We start from the raw sequence: 21634 nt of genomic DNA, 5'->3' as shown, positions 1-21634 counted from the left end.
TTCTACAGAGGGCACAAAACGGGCATGTTCTTAACAGATGGTTCCCGTGGAAAAGCAAGATACGGGCCCCTATCACAACCCTTTGTTAATGCTTCAGGAATTTTATTTTGGGTGAGTAACAATGTTCTCCAAGAAGAAAAGGAAAGAGAAGTTTTTAAGGAAATGGACCAGTTTTTTTTCATAGGAAAAGAATGTTTATCGTAGATCAAAGCACAGGCCTCGGGAGAGACAATATCCAGCCTTCTCCTTCTCTTCCCCCTCCAAACAATCAAGCCCTGGTGGAAAACTGCACAACGAGATGCATAATAAAATCTGCTCACATATGCAAAGAATATTGCAAACACCAGTATGTCTGTTTCCAGACACTTCAGCTAGGGAAGGCATGCTTTCTCACGGCCAAGACGGGGGGCAGCTCTGAGGACACAGAGGGCAGAGTCAGAAACTCTAACAAAGCATTCCCACCCCTTGGGCTCAGCTGAAAAGGCCCCACTGAGCTCTTGCGCCTTTACCTGCTGCCTTGGCCTTGACCGCTGCCTTCCTGGGCATGTTCACAAGCACAAGGCGCCTACCACGTGCCCGTCTTCCATTCATTCAACAAAGATTTACTGAGTCCCTACCAATATTTACTAGCTGACCCTTTAAGGATAGAGTACCTGGTGCTCCCTGGTCCCTCCAGTGTTAATCCCAGCTGAGCCTGACAGGGAGGAATGTTTAGTAACAGTTAGCTGAATGTGTGAGTGAAGAAGTGAGAAAACCCCAGTGAATGTAGGTGTAAGTGTACATGCATCAATAAACATAAACTAGAGGCTGAATAATGTATGAATTAATAAGTGATTAAAAGGTTTGATGAAAGAAAGAAGACATAAATGAGTATGAATGAGGGAATTCTTATAAGGGTGAGGAATAAAGAAATAAGTATGTATGTGATCGACAGGGTGGGGTCTTTACAAATGTCGCATAACAGGGATAAAGCATGTCACTGCCACGCTCTGCTAACCTCATCATTTTGCCTTGCTTGCTCTTGCCCTGCCAGCCATGGGGATTTTGAGCTTAATCGGTGCACTCCCTTGCTGAGGGTGTGCCCATGCGTTAGTGCTTTAGCATCTGGAGCTTCTGTCAGAAGAACAAAAACACCTGTGCCCTGGGCTGGATGCCAGGCAGCCCTGCCTCCAAGACTGGCCTCCCATATATGGAAAAGGCATGCCTTCAGCTGATGTCCTCAGCCCCATGCTGCCCCTGCGCTATAGGTGCAGAGGACCTATTTCTAAAGCTGAGTGCCCCAAAAGGCATCCTTCCAGGTGCAAGGGATGGGGAACAGGTCGGGTTTGGATGAAGTTCATGGCCAATCCTATCTACGGCAGGTCACTCCAGATACTCTGTTTCCCTTGTAGTGCATATCTGACCCGTCTGTTTCCTTGCTTTCTGTTTTGTGTGTGATTGTTGTTTTGCCTGCTCCCTAGGATATAAGTTCCATGAGGACAGAGCCAGGCACATGGAAATCTCAATAAATATTTGTTAAAAATGAGTGAAACATAGTCTGGAAAACCAGTCATGTAAACCAACCGCATGAACTAGCTACCAAGACATGATCCCCTCCCCCAACGGTGGGCCTGACCTGACTCAGCCGGCAAACCCCATATTTCCCCTTCTGGGAGCTCAGAGGATTGAATGAGGCTATCCTCAAGGTCCTTCCCAGCTCTCTCGTTCTAGGGTTCTAAAGCCAAGGGAAGGGACTTCGAGTTTTTCAAGATTCATATAGTGAATCTGAACCCGAGTCCCTGGGTATTTCATGGAGACAGCCATTTAATCTGGCCTGTGTCAGGGTGAAGTGACGCTGGGCATGGTGACATTTCTGTTCTGACTAATGGCCACCTGAGCATCATGTGTGACTATGCAAATGCTGCCATACCGCTCCCTCGGGCTTGGCCAAACCTCTGCTCAGAGCCAAAGCCCACCCTGCTGCCTACGCCTTAGGGAAGCCCTAAAAGTGTTCCATAAAACCCCATGATGGGAATGACTCGGAAGTAAGTCCCTTCTCAGACGTCTCTGCAGGGTTCCCAGAAACCAGGCCAGCTCCTCCTGACTAAGTCCAGCACATGAGCTAGAAAGGCCTGTCTGAGGTGTCCAGCCCTCAGGGACTCCTACAAATCCCATCCAACTCTGTCTGCACATCCGCTTCTTAGTTCAGGAAATAACTGTCAGTCCCCTTCTCTCCACCATAACAAGCTGCTTTCCAAGAATGTAGGTCCTTTGTTCTCTATCAGAGATGGGTAGAACATGGGCATTTCTAGAGGTTCAGAGCCTGCTCATCTTTGGGGCGCTCCTGTCTGGAAAATGTGAGGGAAGGACCCCAGTGTAGGATGGATGGCAGGTTTCTCACACCATCTGCACTGTCCCAGTGAGCAGTGGCCTTTGTCACCAATCCCCAGGACCTCGCCAGGTGCCAGAACCTAGCAGATGTGCAACAAGCGTCTTCTCTGAATAAATGCCAGGAGGAGACCCACAGCAGACTTAACAGGAACTTTGCTTGTTTAAATGTTATGGCCTTTAATGAAGCCTGGTGAGAGGATTTAATTATCATTGTAGCCAAGCAGTTACTTCTTCAAGTGGACTGTTACGGTGAGGAGGACAAGGGTTGTAATTAAGGTTTTGGTGTTGCAAAAACCACTAATAAGCCTCACCCCTTCAGATTCTGCTTTGGTGCTAAAATCCTGCCTTGAAGGCAGCAGGCCTTTGGGCTCAGGAAAGCATGAGATAGAAAACAGAACAGAGGGTGATAGCGCTGAGGACACTCTACCCACCAACCCAAGGACCCGGCTTAGGAAGCAGGATTTTGTCATTGTGGTTTGAGGTGAAGTATTTTCAGCCTTCTTCCCAAAAAGCCAGTGCAGAGCCCAACTATGTAGAGTGCCAGCCCTCACCCTTCACTGGAAGCTTCAGGGTGCGTGAAAATACCCCAGTCCAGAGTCAGGAAAGAGATTCCTGAATGCATGTCCCCCACACATAGGGTCAACCACCCATCACGGGCCCTGCCCAAAGGGAATCTGCCTCTTCTCCTCACCCATCTGCCTTGTATGTCTCCCACCTCATAGCAGTAACAATGGTGACTGTTTATTGGTACTTCATGGAGCCAGACAGCGTGCAAAGTATTTTGCATGCATGTTCGGATTGAATTCTCACAAGAATCCTATGAAGTAGCTACTATTGCTACCCCCTTTTATAGATGAGGACACTAAAGCTCAGAGGAATTAAGTCTGAGACTCACACAGCCAGTAGGTTTCAGTGTCAAAACTCAAACCCAGTTCAGACGGCCCCAAAATCCATTCTCTTAGCAATGGCTGCATAGAGTCTCAAGGAGGTACAGAAATCCACCTGATCAGTGAGTGTCCCCAGGGGGTTCCCAAAGGACTTGAACTGACAGTATGGGGACCCATGCCAGCTAGGGTTTTCCAAGCCTCTACGCCAGTGATGGCAAACCTATGACACATGCGTCAGAGGTGACACGCAAACTCATTTTTTTGGTTGATTTTTCTTTGTTAAATGGCATTTAAATATATAAAATAAATATCAAAAATATAAGTCTTTGTTTTACTATCATTGCAAATATCAAAAAATTTCTATATGGCACCAGAGTTAAGTTAGGGTTTTTCAAATGCTGACACACCAAGCTCAAAAGGTTCGCCATCACTGCTCTACGCATACGTTCCAAGCACTACCTTTTCTCCCCGACAGAGGTCAAGAGGCAAATAAATAAATCAGGAATCTATCTTCAGCAAACAGGGTTTATGAAAAAAACATTTTATATCTGGTAAATAGCTCTTGACAACCTTTCAGAATAGTATTATACCATTAAAGAAACTGAATCAGTAATTTAAGATCTTCCCTCACAGAAAACCACACAGAAAGATCCAGACAGTTACACAGGTGAGTTTTTTCACATTTTCAGGAAGAGGATACTTTCACTCTTTACAAACGCTTCCAAAGAATGCGGAAAAAAGAAAACATTCCCCAATTTATTCATGAGGCTAAGGTATTATTAATATCAAAACCAGGAAAACAACAACATAAGAAAATTTTGAGTTCTACCTCACTCGTAAACACCTGCAAAAACCTTCTGTGTCTATTGGCAAACCAAACCCAGGAATATATTGAAATAAAATAAATTAAGTTGGGGTTTTCCCAAGAAAAGTTGATTTAATATTATAAAATTGATTGGTGTAATTTATTATATTAATAGATTAAAGGAGAAAAAAACAAGTGATCTTTTCAATGGACATAGAAAAATGATAAAATTCTATAGCCATTCATTATATTTCTTAAAATCTTAGCAAACTAGAAATAAAAGGGAACTTCCTTAGCATAATAAATGAAATCTATATAAAATCGACAGCAAACATCATACTTAATGATGAAATGTTGAAGTCATTCCCTTTAAGATTAACAAAAAGAACAGAATGCCTATGTGTTTCTGCCCAACACTATCCCTCCCGGAGTGCCTGGCCAGTACTGTGGAGCAGGCAAAATAAATAAAAGGTCAAGTATTTGAAAGAAAGAAACATAGCTGCCATTATTTGCAGATGATATTATTCTCTCAATAAGGAACTCAAAAGAACTAGAAAAATGTATTAGGAATAACTATGAACGTAGCATGGTTACTAGACATAAATCAATACAGGAAGTGAATCCTATAAAATAAAGAGCTAATATGCTAATTAGACCTGAAGGCAGAATGAATTTCCAGAACAACCAGTGGGTGGACGATGAGGCAGCCAAGGCTGTGAAGGCCTACTCTTGCATGAATTTTGTGCATCGGGCCTCTAGTTGTATAATAATTAGGAAAATATTATTTTGAAATACCATTTTCAACAGCAACTAAATTTTTTAAGTCTCTTAAAATAAATTCAGCAAAAGACATGTAAGTCTTTTATGAATAACATTTGCAAAACCTTGTTTAATGACATTTTTAAAAGACCTAAAATACATGAAGAATTATGTCATGCTCTTGGGTTGGAAGACTTACTATTTTAAAGATATTGATTCTCCCCAAATTTATCTATAAAATCAAATACCAGTGGGTTGTTTGTTTGTAAGTCAAAAGGTGCTTCAAAATTTTAAATGGAAGAACAAAAAGCCAACCGCCAAGATATTTCTAAAAAAGAAGATTATGGAATTTGGTTGGGGTGAGGAGTGGGATCTACGCCATCAGATATCAGGTTTTATTTATAAAGCTATAGTATTAAGAGGGCATGGATTTAGCATATGGATTCTATTAAACCAACAGAACATACTGGAGAACCCAGAAATAGACACAGCCTGGAGACTTGATTCATGACAGAGTGCACTTTGCAGATCAGAAGGAAGGATGAACTATGGTGCTAGGCTAACAGTGTATCCATGTGCAAAAAAGATGAAATTGGATTCCCCTTGTCAAAAATCAATGCTAGCTGCATCAAACACTTAAATGTGAAAGTCAAAACTATAAAGCTTTTAGAAGACAGTATAGAAGTACATCTTTATGACCTTGAGATTAAAAAAAATTATGTTCAAGATTTCTGCAAGGGAATATATTGTAAATTTTACTATTAAAAAGAACTTCTGTTCATCAAAAGGCACCACGCAGTAAAAATACAAGTAACAAATAATTAATATTCAAAATATTAGAACTAAAAAAAATTAGACTCCATAACTTAATAAGAAAATAATAAATAACCCAGTAGAAGGGAAAAATAGACAAAGAACATGAATGGGCATTTCATAGGAGAAACAGGGAGCCAAATATATGATGAAAGAAGCTTTGACTTTGGTTGGTGGGCACAGATGATATATAATGGAATTATACACATGAGACCTTTATAATTTTATTAACCAATGTGACCTCCATAAATTTAATTTAATAAAAAGAAACAGGAATGACTCATAAACATTTGAAAAGAAACTCAAGCTCATTACTACCCAGATAAATTCATTTGAAACCACAATAAGATATCATTTCACACCCACCATAGGCAAGTATTAGAAAGCTGGGCATTACCACATGCTGGGGAGGTTATGGGGTAATGGGAATTGTCATTTGCTGCTGGCGGAAGTGTAAATTGTTTCAGCCACACTGGAGAAAGTTTGTTATTACCTAATAACACTGAGCAGGCTCATACCCTGTGGCCCATCAATTCCACCTATAGCTGTATAAAGTCTTGTACATGTGCACAGGGGACATATACAAGAATGTTCATAGCAACATCATTCATAGCAGCCCCAAACCAAACATCACCCAAATGACATGTAAATGATAGAATGGTTAAATGATGGCATATGCATATAATGAAATAAGAGACCGCAGTGAATATTAGCCACAAAAATTCAGTGTTGAGCAAAAGACGCAAGTCACAGAAGAATACACACAATATGAATCTGTTCATAATGTGTTTAAAAACTAGCAAACCTGGTCTGGCTGGTGAGGCTCAGTTGGTTGAGTGTCGTCGTGTACACTGAATGGTTGCTGGTTCCATTCCAGGTCAGGGCACACACTTGGTAGCAGGCTTGATCTCTGGTGGGGGGTGTGCAGGAAGCAGTTGATCAGTGTTTCTACTTCTCCCTTCCTCTCTCTCTAAAAATCAATTAAAAATAAAAACATTTTTAAGTCTATTTTAAAACTAGCAAACGTAAACAACATTGTTTGAGGATGTATTCCAAGGCGGTAAAAATTACATAGAAAAGCACTGGCCGTGTTGTAAATGGTTAAGCATAGTTCTGTGCACTGAAAGGTCACTGGTTCAATTCCCAGTCAAGGCACATGCCCTGGTTGCCAACTTGATCCCTAGTGGTGACCACAAGCCAATTGATGCTTCTCTCTCACATCCATGTTTCTCTCTCTCTCTCTCTCTCTCTCTCTCTCTCTCTCTCTCTCTCTCTCTCCCCTCCCCCCCCCTTCCTCGCTCTCTAAAATCAATAAAAACATTTTTTAATTACACAGAAAAGCATTGGAATGATTACCACAAATTTCAGTATTACACTTACCCTGGGGTAGAAGTGGGGATAAGGAGGGGATCTGATTGTAGAGGAATATGCAGAGGAGCTCTAAGTACAACATTCCATTCCTATTTTTCTTCTATTTCTTAAGTTGGATGGTATGTACACAGCTGTTAGTTTTGTTACTCTTTAAATGATACATAAAATTATATACACTTATTTAGATGCATAATGTATTTATCATTTAACATTTTTAATTACAAAGGAAGTCACAGAGCAGGGTGGGGGCTGGGAGGTGTGCAAAGGCCAGGAGTGAACGGGAAGAGGAGAAAGATAAGTCTGGAGAGGAAAGCAGGAGCCAGACCACAGAGAATAGTCTAAGCTTCCAGGACTACCTGACAGATAGAAATGTAGTCATCTCACAGCTCAGTGTCTGCTCTCAAGAACATTGTCTACTCTTGGGACCTCTGTTCTGCCAGGGAAGGGAGAAGAGGAACAAACAAAAACAACTTAACATTCCACCTGCTATCAGATCTATTTCGTATTACAAGGGACACTTGACAGGGACAGTGGTCATCATGAACACAGTGTATCGAGGAGCATAAAAACAGAACACTGAATTTGGCCGGATGCTTTGTTTTCCTGGGATGGACAAACATGCCTCATACATATAACCTCTTAGCCATAGTGAGGTCTGGAAATGATAAGTGTTGACTATGGCTTCCTACAGAAAGGCTTCCAAGCCTACGTTCCTTGCTTCTGGTGTCAACTTGACCACCCATTTGCTGGCTACCTCCAGGAAATCATGTAATCTTTTTATCTCAGTTTCCTCACCTGTAAAAATGGGGATAATGACAATGAGGCCTGTGTACAGTAAGTTAGCTTTAGAATTGTAGAGTCTGAGAGTGAAATTCCTCTTGACAACCAAGGCAAGTGTCTCCTGGCACAACGGTGCCCAGAGCACCTTGAACTTCCCCCACCTAACATGCACCGCGCTTATATAATTATGGGTTAAATCGCCTCCCTCCCATGTACTTGGTGAGTACCACGTGGGGAAGGAGAAGCCTTGTGTGTTTTGCTCACTGCATTAACCCCAGCGTGTAGGGCCAAATAAGGTTCACACATTGCAATTCCTGCATGTGGCTCTTAAGTCTCTTGATCTATAGAGGAAAGATTTTTTAATTTTATGAAGACAGATGGTCAACTCCAGATTACCCACAGTGGTGGGTACAGAAGCTACCAAATAATGCTACAGAAGCTACCAAATCTTCTGTATCTAAAATGCAACTCGTCTCCCAACCCAGAAGGAACACTATGTAGGTTAAGGCCCTTGTTAGCTCCTGGGAATCTTGAGATGCAGGACAATGGGCCCCTCTGGAATGGACCACACTCTACTGAGGAAACAGTCACCCCATGCCCACCAAGGTGTGAGCCTTGGAGGAAATAGCGCAGGCCACGGAAGGGCTGGGAGGGGGACATTTTCCTCCAGAAGAGAGGGAGAGGTAGGGTTGCTTGTTCCCATCCCCCACTACATTCTTGGGTCCTGCTCTCAGTCCAAGGCCTTGCAGAACTGTTGCATAAAAAGAAGTGCTCCATCCACACCATCCACACCATCCACACCAAGCAGCTAATCTCTTTGCAGATCCAAATAAGTCGCATTCATAGAGCACTCACATGTGCTAAACAACTTACATGGGTTGTGCTGTTTCCTCCAGATAACAACTCTATGAGAGAGATGCCATTATCGCCCCATTGTACAGGTGAGGAAATGGAAGATCCCCAGAAATCCACCACTGGCCCAAGATCACACATCCTGGCAAACACTAGAGGCACATGCCTGAGCGTGAAGCTAGACCTCCTGTCCAGGTCCAGAGAGGGAGCCGCATTCTCTACGCCTGTGTGGCTGCTGGGAAAGGCGCTGGGGCCAGCGGAATGCTGTACCAATGCTGTGCCAGGCTCCGTGCCACCTTCCTCCCTCATTTAAAACCTCAAGACCTGAAAACACCCAGAGGCCACACAGCTGTGGATGCTTCTATTTCTGATAAAGACTTTTAGAAATGAGTCATTTCCTTCAAAAGGAAGAAAAATGTTTTTAGATTGTAGCAGAAATACTCACCCTCAAATCCACACCCACTCTCTAAACCTGCTCGGGTCCCCAAACGCTGTGCCAGGAAGTACCCGTTGCTGGAGGACCTCCATCTGGCCTCAAACCTCTAGGGCCCAGGGACCTGAGGTCACAGTTGACCTCAGGGAACCACTCACTAGGCTCTTTCATCAGGAAGGCGGGCCTCCATCTTCGATGCCAGGGGCAGGAACAGACCTGCCTCCTCAGAAGCTGGCATCTACCTATGTGGTTGTCTTCATTTCCCGAACAGGGCCTTCGTTTCTGTCTGCTTCTGTCTTCCTCTTTCCCTGCCTTTGTCTATCTTCCTCTCTTTCCCTATCCCTCCAGTCAGACATTCATCCATTCATTCGTGTATTCAGTTTTGGCTCTGCCTTTGCGATCCTTTTTCCCCATCCCTGGCTCTTGGCGATTTTTCATGTTTTCTGTCACTATAGTTTTGGCTTTTTTAGGAATGTCATATAAATGGCATCACAGAACATGTAGTCCTGGATGTCCTGCTTCTTTTAGGATGGTGTTAAGGTTCATGTATGTCATTGCATGTATTGCTGAGGCACATGCCACTGTCGTTAAACTACAATTGTTTATTCATTCACCAGTTGCTTGGCATTTGGGTTGCTTCCAGTTTCTGTCTAAAATGACTAGAGCCGCTATGAACATTCATGGACAAGTCCTTGTATGGACATGCTTCCATTTCTCTTTGATAAAGACTTGTGAGTAGGATTGCTGAGTAGCATGATAAATGTATATTCAACTTTATTTTTTTAAATGGCCAACCTGTTTTCCAGTGTGGTGGCACCATTGTACATTTCCACAAGCAGTAAATGAGTTCTAGTTGCTCCACATGCTCACCAATACTTGGTATGGTCCATCTGTATCATCTTAGCCAATCTCTTAGGTTTATAGTGGTATCTCATAGTGGTTTTAACTCGTATTTTTGTATAATTGTTGATGTTGATCTTTTTATGTACTTATTGGCCACTCAATATATCTTGTTTTTGCTCTTTTCTTATTGTGTTGTCTTTCTTTTAATGAGTTGTCAGAATTTTTCTCATCTTTTTTAAAATTTCCCTTTCTTCTCCCTTCTTCCTTCTATCCCTCTGAACCCTTCTCTTTCCCCCACTGAGGCTCTGTCTGTGCCTCTCTCACTTTCTCTCTTCCCCACTCTCAGAGTCATCCACTATTTCCCCCCCTCCCTCCACTTCCTCCACCTCCTCCACTCATGTTCTCCCTTCCCCTCCAAGACACCTCAAAACCTGAGACTCTGACCCCCTTACTGTTCCATATTAGAAAGAATTCCAACACAAGCCCACCAATTTCAGTCCTGGCGAGGTACCATGTACCAAATAGGAGGAACTACTCCCTCTCTGGGAAGGCCTAGAGAAGAAAAGAGAGAGAGCCTGGTGCAGTGGAGGGGGTGGCTTTGCATTCTGGCAACTCCCTCCTCCCTAAAGATTAATAGTGTTTTTAGATGGAAGGACTTTTTACGCAAACATAACATTGGAAAGTCGTGGGTGCTAAGTGAAGTTCATGCTGCTTAATCAGTGCTTCGACAGTCTCTACAAACATAAGATTAGTTATTCACATAACAAGGCTCTCCCTGGCACAGCTCCCATGCCCGGCAGGATTAACCTTGCCCAGTCACAGGAAAGGACCTGCCCAGCCCAGAGCTAGCTCCTTTATATCTCTGTTTGAGGGAACCAGTATGACAATATTTTATTGCCAAGATCAGAACATTTGACGAAGTGTTAGCCTCAGATGTGTGACCATGGAATGCTTTTTTTTTTTTAAGACTTTTAGTGAGATACAATTCACATACCATACAATCCACCTTTTTAAGGTATACAATTCAGTGGCTTTTTTATATATCCACAGGTATTTACAACCATCACTACTGCAATTTTGCATCTTATCACTGCAAAGAGAGCCCTTGTACCCTTTAATTCTCATACCCATTAACTATCACCCCCATATCTACCTCTGTCCCCAAGCCCCTAAAAACCTCTAATCTGCTTTCTAGTCCTATAGACTTTCCTATTCTGGACATTTCATATAAATGAAATCATGTAATAATAGTCTTTGTGCATCTGGCTTCTTTTAGCAAAATGTGTCCAGGGTTTAGCCATGTTCTAGCATGTATCAATACTTCATTTTTATGGCTGAGTGATATTTCATTGTATGGATACACCACATTTTGTATATCTACTCGTCAGTCTATGGACATTTGGGTTATTGCCACCTTTTGGCTATTATGAATAATGCTGCTGTAACATCTGTGTACAAATTTTTGTGTGACCTTGGGTATGTACTGGGAGTGGACGTACTGGGTAATATGGTAATTCTATGTTTAATCATTTGAGGAACTGCCAGACTTTTACATTCCCATCAGCACTGTGTAAGAGTTTCAGTTCCTCTACATTACCACCAACACTGGTTATTATCTGACTGGAATGGTTTCTGATCCTATAACTGGATTTTAATAATGTCACAATCACACATACATTTACACAACCATCAACACAAAAAACTATAGTCATACATGCCTGCATACACCTCTGAAGTTCATACACAAGCACACAGAATCCCAGATAGACATTTACAGTCACATATACAACCATACATACATATAATCACACATGGCATATGTGCATATCAACTTATAGACCCATATATCTGAACATAATCAGACATAATCAGACCAGTGCCATCACACATCCACATACAACTGTCATGGATTCTGAACAAACATACACACTTGCACAGAGAACCGGAGACAGATGCACTCAGTGATGCATTCACACCTGCCCAAACACTCAGATTCAACTGAGTCCAACTCAAAACCAGAGCCCTAAAAGGGCACACATTCATAGTTACCATCACTTATGGGTGGGTAACTGAGACAGATTGGATGTATTTACTCTGGGTGGCATGGAAATGGATGAGGTTTCATTAGTCCTTGGTAGGAAAACTTTTTCATTCACTTGTTCTTTAAGCCACAACAATATATTGAGCACACAAAAAATATAGTGATGAACAAGACGCAGTCCCCGCCTCATGGAATTTAGAGTCTAGTGGAGGGATGGTTAGTAAATGAGGAAACAATCACAGGCTGTGATACGTGCCAAGAAGGAACTAGGCAAGTTAGTCAGTTAGATAAGAGGCAAAGTCCCAGGTGAGCAGACAGTTTCCAGGAGCTTATCACTTTGTTGCTCCCTCTTTATTTCTGGAAAAAAACATAGAAAGGGTTCAGAGTCATCTTCCATAAGTCACTGGATAAGCTGGGAGGTGGGGATGAGGGGGCGGACCTAGGCTACCTGGTTTTACATTTTGTTTCATACTAGTTGGGTGACCTTTCTCTCAGTTCCTCATCCAAAAATAGGGATAACAGTACCTTTAATAAAGATGACCTTTGCTTGTAAAGCACTTCAAAGTGCCTGGCAAGTGCTAAGTTCTCAATCAATATTAACCGTTGTATCATCTTCTGAGAGCAGGTTTTCATAGAGAGAGGGAGGTGCGTGCACTGGGAGAGGGATGGGGAGGGGCCGGCGGGGACGGATCCAGGGGTCTGGTGGTGCCCTGTTGACTGTCAATCCAACTGGTCTTCATTCTCCATCTTACCTGAGTAATCTGGGAATGCAGCCTTGGCAAGCCACCTCCCCATCCCCCCACCTCCCCAGGACATAAACCGATGTATTCCCACCCTGCTCTTCCCACAAACCACAGACATGGCCCATGATGGGTAGCGCTGGGCACGACTCTTGGTTTCCAGCTGCATCAGGCCTTTCTGTAGCAGCTCTGCTGTGGGCCTGGCTTGTGTCGCTCACTGACTCAGCATGGCTGTCTTTTCTGTCTGTGTAGGTCAGCATGTATCACGCCACGCCTGCCTCCCCAGGACATTCCATGGCCATCGTCAGTCTGCCTGGCTCCCAGCAACACCTCTCAGCTAACATGTAAGTAAAAAGCTCAGCCCTCCACCCGGTCCTGGTGCAAAGGGGTCATCTTAGCCATCCCTCTGCCATTGAGCACTCCAAAACCTTCCCCTCCAGAGAGACAACAGCTCCCCTCCCTTTAAAATTGCCAATGGAAATAACCGTGAAAAGTACAAATTAGCAAAGCACGTCATCCTAGCTCATTATTTCACCAAATAGAGAGACTAGAAGGTTATATACCAGAACATTGCTGGGAAATTGTGTACTGAGCAATTTCTATTGTCTTCCTTTAGATTCATGGTGGGCTATAAATAGATGTTGCTTTAGTAATCAGTTAAAAAAAAATGTAGCATTTTCTAGGGGGAAGAACTTGCAGATGAGAACACTCCACCCCCAGCCCATTTGATAAGACCTTCCAGTGTCTCACAGTCCTTAGAATCTAGAAGGATTTGCTCAGGTCTAGCCTGAGAGCCATATACAGGTATTCTCATCTCACAGCCTCACCATTCCCCAGTGTCTTCATCCCCGACTCATACCTGGATGTGAGACCTACCCGACCCCTGTGTGGACTTCATTGCTCTAACCCGAGGGCATTTTCACCACACTAAGCCCATTCCCTCCATCCCACCATGCAGCCAGCATTCCGCTGTGCGCCAAAGAACTAGAGCTAACCCTGCCCCACCTCCAGCCCAGTGCCCACTTCCCTGCCTACGTTAAGCTAGCTCCTGGGGGCAAACAGGTTTCTACTCTCAGAAGAGGGAGTGGGTCGAGGCTTCCAGCCGACCTCTCATCTCCCTGCGCCTGCTGGCTGCACGTGTGTATGTGAGAAAGCAGCCTCCGCAGAGCCATCACGTGTGGGGCTGAGACCCGGCTCTGCCACTAACTGCTGGTCACCGACTCCTTTCTCCACTTAAGCCAGTGTCCCATTGTCAAAATGCTGGTGTGGCCTAAACTAGTGACTTGCAGTTGTGTGACATTCTACGGAGGTGGGGGGCCATGGAGAGGGCAGGGATCGGGCCCCTTCGGCTGTTTAGACCAGGTTCTCTGCCATCTTCATCTGCCTTACATATTAAGGTTTCAGTTTTGCAAGGTTGTTATCGCTAACCACTGGGCTGAAGGTTCCATCTCCCCTCGCCCTTCGCCACTCCTCTGCCCTCCCCCAGAGGTGTACTCTTTGTCCTTCACCAGTGCCCTGTGACCCCCAGGTTTGTAGCTCTGCACTCCTACTCCGCCCACGGACCCGATGAGCTGGACCTGCAGAGGGGAGAAGGCATCAGGGTCCTGGGGAAGTACCAGGACGGCTGGCTCAAGGGAGTCTCCTTGGTCACCGGGCGAGTCGGCATCTTCCCCAACAACTACGTCATCCCCATTTTCAGGTGCGTCCCCTCCAATCCCAGGCACCCGGGGGTGGGGTCTTCTAGACCAGGGCCACCTGGGGATGGTTGAATGGTTGAACAACTGGATGCTCTTACAGAGTGTGGGCCAAGAAACACAAGAAACAGCTTTTACCCTCCTAACACTTTAATTTTAAAAACATGTATATAGTTAAAATAGTTGTCCTTTTTATCTTTCTTTTTAAATATATTGTTATTGATTTCAGAGAGGAAGGGAGAAGGGAGAGAGAGATAGAAACATCAATAATGAGAGAGAATCATTGATTGGCTGCCTCCTGCAAGCCCCACACTGGGGATCGAACCCGCAACCTGAGCATGTGCCCTAACCTAGAATTAAACTATGACTTCATTCATAGGTCGATGCTCAAACATTGAGCTACACCGGCTGGGCAATAGTTGTCTTTTTTATAGTTCTCCACAATTTACAAGCACTTTCACATTTTTTAACTCATTAGCTATGCCGAGGGACCCTTTAAGGTATATATTATTTTACAAATGAGGAAACTGATGTACAGAGTTCAGCAACCTGCCCAGGATCTAGATTTCAGGTTTTCTGTACAAATGCCAAAAATCCCACTTCACATCCTCCACCTCAACACTCCATCTAGTGGCAGAATGGGGAAATGTGATGGCAGGATGACCACCCAAAGGACCTCAGGAACCTTCCCAGGAAGTTGGACTGTGAGCAGAGTTTCTGTGAATTCAGACTACTCCCTGTCCATCCACACCCCAGGTCACATGTTAGTTACCCTGCAGGTCTTCTTCCAAAATAACTTGTTCCAACCTTTGTCATCTTTGCCATACCTGTTGATTTCCCTGGCCCACAGTTTGTCTAGCCACCTCCTACCACAACCACAATGCACACAAACTCCCAAACTACCCACACGTCCTCCTACCTGTACCTCTACCAGCTCAGGCAAAGCCCAGGCAGTGAGGCCATCACCACAGCAAATGCTGTCTTTATGACACGCCAGAGAGTCATAATCCCAAGGAAAGTGATGATCTCATGGTACGTTCTGAGGCTCACTCCTGGAGTCATATGTTCAGTTCAGGGGGGACCTTCATGTAGGCGAGGCACTGAGTCTGGAGGAGGGCAGCAAGGATGGTAAGCAGACAAAACCACGTCAGAGAAGAAACGGATAAGCAAGGGCTATTGTGTAAGACGTACAAAGAAGGGTCTGAGGGACCATCATAGACTGTGTCGACCAAGAAACGGACTTATTCCACGAGGGGGCAGTGAACCAGTGGGAGGTTGTGGTTCAATGAAAGGCTGCCTATCAGGCTAGCAGGTGAGGTGGTGGACCCCCTTCCTAGGAAGAGTGCAGGTGAAGTCTGGGTTCCCATAGGTCCAGGCTTGTGTAAAAAGACTGGTGGAAAGTTGGGGCAGAAGATCCTAGTTATCCTTCAAAGGAAGGTTCTTGGAATTTGTTAGAAAGTGGCAAAATCTCCAAAAGCAAATTAAGGGTGTCTATAACTGATGCTTTAATTCATTTATTCAACAAACATTTATTGAGCGCTGACCACTGACATGTATTGGTCACCTTTCTAGACACTGGAGAAACACCAGTGAACAAAATACACCAAATCCCTGCCTACAGATTACATACTAGAGGAACAGACAGACACAAAACAAGCTGTATAAGTAATATGTATGGTATGTTAATGCTGAGGCCTAAGAAGAAAAATAAATCAGGAAAGGGGAATAGAATTCGTGTGGGGGTGATTAAGGTTCTAACAGGTTGGTCAGGGATGGCCTTACTGAGGAGAAGAAGGAATGAGGAAATGAGGAGGGGAGCCATGTAGGTTGCCAAAGGAAGTGTATTCCAGGCCAAAGGAGCAGCAAATTCCTGAACAAAGGCCCTGGGATAGGACTGTGCCTGATGTGAAAGCCAACAGGCCTGGATTAGAGCCAGTGAGGGGCAGGTTAGTAGGAGATGAGATCAGAATGGTAACAGGGGGTCAGATCATAGAGCATTTCCTAGGTCATAATGAATTTGACTTTAACCCTACTGCAGGGTTTTGAGCAGAAGAATGACATGATCTAACATAAGTTTGAACTGGAATTCCTCTAGTTGCTGGCTTGAGAATAAACTGTTGAGACAAAAAGTTCAAAGCAGAGAGACTAAGGGAATATTATCGTAATCCAGGGGAGAGTGATGGTGAATTGAACCAGGTGTGAGCCATGGTGGGAGGGGGGTGTGATCAGATTCTGGCTATACCCTAGATTTCCTGACAGATCCAATATTGGGTATGAAAGAATAGAGGATCTGAGGTGAGTCCAAGTTCTGTGCCTTGAGTCACTGTAGGATGGAGTTGCCTTTTATTGCTATGGAGGTGAAAACCAAAACAGGAACAGGTTTTGGGGGATGGAAGGGAAGCGAAAGCTTTGTTTGCAGCAGATTAAGTCCCACTGTCTGTGAGTAATCCTCATAAAGATGTGGTTGCATATGCAAGTCTAGCATTTAAGGAAGAAGTCCAGGCTTAAGATGGCATTTAAAGCCCTAACTCTAGATGAAATCACCATGGTAGGATCAGGTGGAGGGGAGAGAAGGGCAGTGAGCCTGGAGCTGAAATCTTCCAGGAATGAGAGGAGAGACCTGAGGAGAAATGACGACTGCAACAAGATGGTAGAGTCCGATAATATGTCAGAGCTCAGAGATACAGAGGAGGGTGGGAGAATGGTCTAGAAGTGACAATGAGGAGCTAGGAGGACACCTACCCTAACTCATGAACAGTTTCTTCTGTGGGATCTAACATGAATTCTCTAGGGCCCTGTGTGTACTCCTAGGGCGTTTGCTTATGCATCAGGCCTTAGCCCAAAGTCTTGGTTATGCCGTGGAAGAACAGATAGAATAAGAGTGACCATGCCCAGTCAGTGTGGCTCAGTGATTGAGCTTCGACCCATGAACCAGGAGGTCCTAGTTTGATGCCCCGTCAGGGCACATGCCTGGGTTTCAGACTCGATCCCCAGTAGGGGATCATATACTGAGGTGCTACTCATGCTAAGGGGTGGTTTTGCTTCTAGAGAACTGGCATTTCTGAGATGAACAAGTCCCTGCCACAGTACATCCTCCTGAGGTGACAGAGGGTCGATGCTCTCTGTGTGGACACGTTTTCCTATGGCCCCCCACCCCCTGACACAGAGAAAGTTCCCATCCCCACTCATCTTGGGCGTGGATGACGTTTGTCCAATTTGTCTATCTGGGGGCAGCTCACCCTCATTCTTAACCACCCTTTCCACTGTGGGGAGTGTAGTTCCTCCCCCTCCTTAGGGCTGAGTGATGCTGTCCATTGTCATCTGGGTTTCTGCTACTTTAAGCAGGTTGTGTTGGAACTGAGTGGGTTGGACACCTGTGTTTCTGCTCTTTGGTTCTGTGTGTGTGAAGTTCCCTCAGCCCCCACTGTCTTCTGTTTGCAGTGGTGGCTCTGCACAGGCACCAGCCCCCTTGGTGGATGGTGCCCCCTTTTTCCAATAGCCAGGGCCCGAAGGTATGAGGTGCGCCCTGACCGTTTGAACCATTGCTCTCATTAGCACCATCCCCTAATGGACTGAGCCAGCCAGTTTCGGGACTAACTACACATAGACCAGAAGTGACCAAAATGCCAGGTTTTTGGTTGAAGATTCACCAAGTGAGCCTTCATTACCAAGAGAGGGAAAGGCTGCTGTGCCACGCAGAGCTCCAGCCCTCTGTGCGAGATGGTGTCCAGCCTGTCCTGTGTTGAGCAACAACTAAATCTCTGCCACCGTGAGGTGTTTCCCTAGGTCCTGGAGGCATCATTGGCTCAGGTGGTTCAGAGCATTTGTCCGATTTTCACACAAACCCCTTCTCAACAGCACCAACATCCCTTCAAGTTTCCTCCTTCGTGCACAGTCTTGATGGGAGGCAGAAGTTTCCTCCCTTTTCAGAGACTGAAGAAATTAACAACTCCCCTTCCTCCTCCTCTTCCTCAACCCACCACCACAGCGAAGGGACAGGCTCAGCCAACCTGATACTTTCTTTTGGGACTTGGAACCCTGGACAAGGGAGGAAAGAATGTGGGCAAAGCTGAAGACCACTCATGGCGAAAACACAAACAGTAGCGTCAGACCCTTCCCACCTCAGATTCCTCAGCAACCTCCCTTAGACCTGTTTCCAGGCCTTTCCCTCCCGTCCTCCCCATAAATTCCCTTCTGTCCAGTTAGCCAGGATATTTCTTTTTCTTGCAAACTTCGCCCAATACCTGGTACATGTGCCCTCCCAGTGACTCATGGGCCAGCACTCATTTTCCTTTAACTTTCTACACAGAACTACATAAAAACTGTCAAGGTCCATGCCCCTTTCAAATATTCGGCAAGTTCTTCAGGGCTCATGTCACAGATAGAAGAGAGGATACAGGGACCTGCACATTCAAAGCAGCACCGTGGAGCGACTCAGAGGCAACACATGCTCCTTGCTCTCAAACCCGAATGTCCCTCAGCCTCTCCAGCTAGAAAACAAGCATCGTGATGTCTGCTGGCCTGAGGTGTCATGGGGATTGATTAATATGTGTGTGCAAAGTGCTCTGATGTCAGAAGAAAGTGCTAGAGAAGTGCTGAGCTAAGACTCAGAGGGGCCCCTTGTTAAATGAAGGACTTGGGATTTCGGAGTTTCTGGACTCAGCCTGGTGCTGGACTAGAAAACAGGTCGAATGTCAGTCTGTTTAAAGACAGGACTGGTGAAGAAAGCTGGCGTGGGCCTAATTCCTTGTTGCTGCTGCTGCTGCTGCCGGAAACAGTTCTGGAAGCATTCTCTCCTGTTTTCAATCCATTTTGCAGCATCTAGCACCTTAAAGCTTTGATTCAAAAGACAGGCTGGTCCGTGCCCTGGCCAGTGTGGCTCAGCTGGTTGGGTGCTGTCCCATGCACCAAGGGGCTGCTGATTTGATTCCCAGTCAGGGCACATGCCCAGGTTGTGGGCTCGATCTCTATGGGGGAGTGTGCAGGAGGCAGCTGATCGATGTTGCACTCTCACATGATGTTTCTCGCTTCTCCCTTCCTCTCTCTCTCTCTAAAAACAGCCTGTTGACTATTAAAAAAAAAAAAAAAAAAAAAAAAAAGACAGGCAGATGCAGACTATGTCATGGAAGCTGGTGCTGGGGGTCTCTCTCCTCCAGCGGCCATCACCTCCAATGTAGTGTGGGCTCTTCATGGTGGGCAGCCCACTCCCCTGCACCATCAGCTCCTGGCGTATCGGGCTGCATATCTGTCTTGGGCAGGATTGGCTACATTAAAGGATGCCTTACTCATCTTTGTACAACCCTGGCCGGCTCATCATTAAACCACATATCACTTTTAAGCAAAAGGAGAGAAAAGGAGGAAAATAAGAGGAAATTACCCAAAGAGAAACCTGGGGGCATTGACAGGCAGGAAACTAGGAGGGCATCTCTGTGCCGGGGGCCGTGGTCACGTTGGTTATTCCCAGGTAATTAGCCGAGGTTATTTCATCAACAGAGTGACAAGGTGACGGATGGGCTGCTTAGGAGAGGCTGTGATGTTGGGGGAGGACTTGTTGGTACAAGGGCAAGAAGGGCAGGTAGATTGACAGCCATTCCCCACGGGGTTCAGGGACTCGCAGGCTGGGAACAATGGAGGAGGGGTTGCTTGCTGTTTTACAAAATTTGAATACTAGCATTAAAAATCAGACCCTAAGGCTGAAGAAATGATGTCTTACGGTGGTACGTTCACGGCCTACCCACTGCTTTACTCAGTTTCTTTCCAGCAGGATGCAGGTTTTCCTTGCTACCAAATGATGAATGCTCTAACGAGCCCCAAGGCTGTGTACGCAGTGGTGAGAGCGCAGGTGGTGTTGCTCAGTGGTAGAGTTGTAGTTGCTTGGGCAAGTACCTCTAAATCTCCTTCTACTTTCTTCTATGACATAGCAGTACTCATAATAACCTGCCTCAAAGGGCTGTTGTGAAGAATCCATGAGATCATGTGGGCAAAGCACTTGGCTGTTGCCTGGCATACAGTAAGTGCTCAATATGTGTTAGCCAGAGTGACTGGCATCAGGGCTGAAGGCATCATGGCAGCCACTCAGCAAACATTTATTCATAATTAAGGTCTGTAGGACACGTAGGTCATGTAAAATCTCTGCCTTCAGAGAGTCCCTGAATGGACAAGGAATCACCATGGCAAAGCCAGGTGAACACGGAAAGGACCCTTATGAGACCCTCAACACACCACAGTCAGCAAGTGTATAGGATGAGGATACGTAGTTAAGCCCACGTCATTGACAAAAAGCATATTTATGGGTAGAAAGAGGGCGAGGAAGAGCCACATCTGGTCTACGGCTGGGAGCTGGTAGGTTTTTAAAACAGGACTCTTGACTGACCATTTGCTTTCTCTGTTTCTTTTGAAAACAATTTCCACACCCAGAAAGACATCTAGTTTTCCAGACGCCCGGAGCCCTGGTCTCTACGCCACATGGACATTGTCGACCTCCTCTGTGTCCTCCCAAGGCAGCATTTCAGAAGGTGATCCCCGACAAAGCCGCCCCTTCAAGTCCGTCTTTGTGCCCACGGCCATAGTCAACCCCGTGCGGAGCACAGCCAGCCTGGGCGCTCCAGGACAGAGCACTCTCCGGAAAGGGCGGGGCAGCATGAGAAAGAGTAAGTGGTGGCAGAGAGGTATGTGCCTAGAGCTAAGTGAATGGGTGGGGGGCGGGGAGGAAGAGATTGACCTCGGTGGACAGAGTGCTTCCTGCAAAAACAAGGATCTTGGCTTTAAAACAAGCCTCAGTGGAAGGTTTTTTTATGATTCCCAAATACTGAGCTGTTCTACTGGATGCAGACTGACCCACTCAAGGTCACTGCCCTCCAGTCACGTCATACATGCACACTGACTGACTGGGAGGACGGCAGCCCTGAGTGCCAACCTGTAATTAGAACACAGCCAAGGTGGATGCTGGCTCTCATTAAGAGGGAACCACAGCCCTAGCCGGCTTAGCTCAGTGGATGGAGCATCAGCCTGCGGAATGAAGGGCCCCAGGTTCGATTCCGGCAAAGGGCACATGCCTGGGTTGCAGGCTCGATCCCCAGTAGGGGGTGTGCAGGAGGCAGCCAATCAATGATTCTCTCTCATCATTAATGTTTCTATCTCTCTTTCTTTCTCCCTTCCTCTCTGAAATCAATAAAGAAATATTTTTTTAAAAAAAAGAGGGAACAACCAAAGCACTTGCTGGAGCAGTGCTTCTCAAATTATGTTC

At 45.4% G+C, this 21634-nt stretch overlaps 1 protein-coding gene across 18 annotated transcripts in view; it reads left to right on the top strand.

Annotated features, from left to right (window-relative positions):
• Positions 1 to 21634, top strand: part of SH3RF2 (SH3 domain containing ring finger 2) — a 124266-nt gene that overhangs the window by 66008 nt on the left and 36624 nt on the right. For 16 of the 18 annotated variants that reach the window (XR_004968077.1, XR_004968085.1, XR_004968083.1 and 13 more), the window contains 3 exons: positions 12947 to 13038; positions 14223 to 14393; positions 20806 to 21056. Coding sequence is in view for 7 of the 18 variants with exons in the window: in XM_036312041.1 (XP_036167934.1) it covers positions 12947 to 13038; positions 14223 to 14393; positions 20806 to 21056 (514 nt within the window). In the remaining 11 variants the exon portion in view is untranslated. The remainder of the gene's footprint in view (positions 1 to 12946; positions 13039 to 14222; positions 14394 to 20805; positions 21057 to 21634) is intronic. The other 2 variants (XM_036312043.1, XM_036312045.1) reach the window with 2 other exon arrangements.

The sequence above is a fragment of the Myotis myotis genome, unplaced genomic scaffold, assembly GCF_014108235.1.
Source record: "Myotis myotis isolate mMyoMyo1 unplaced genomic scaffold, mMyoMyo1.p scaffold_m19_p_6, whole genome shotgun sequence".
Taxonomy (NCBI): Eukaryota; Metazoa; Chordata; class Mammalia; order Chiroptera; family Vespertilionidae; genus Myotis; species Myotis myotis.
Note: the sequence above shows the minus strand (reverse complement) of the source record. Positions and strands in the feature narration are given on the sequence as shown.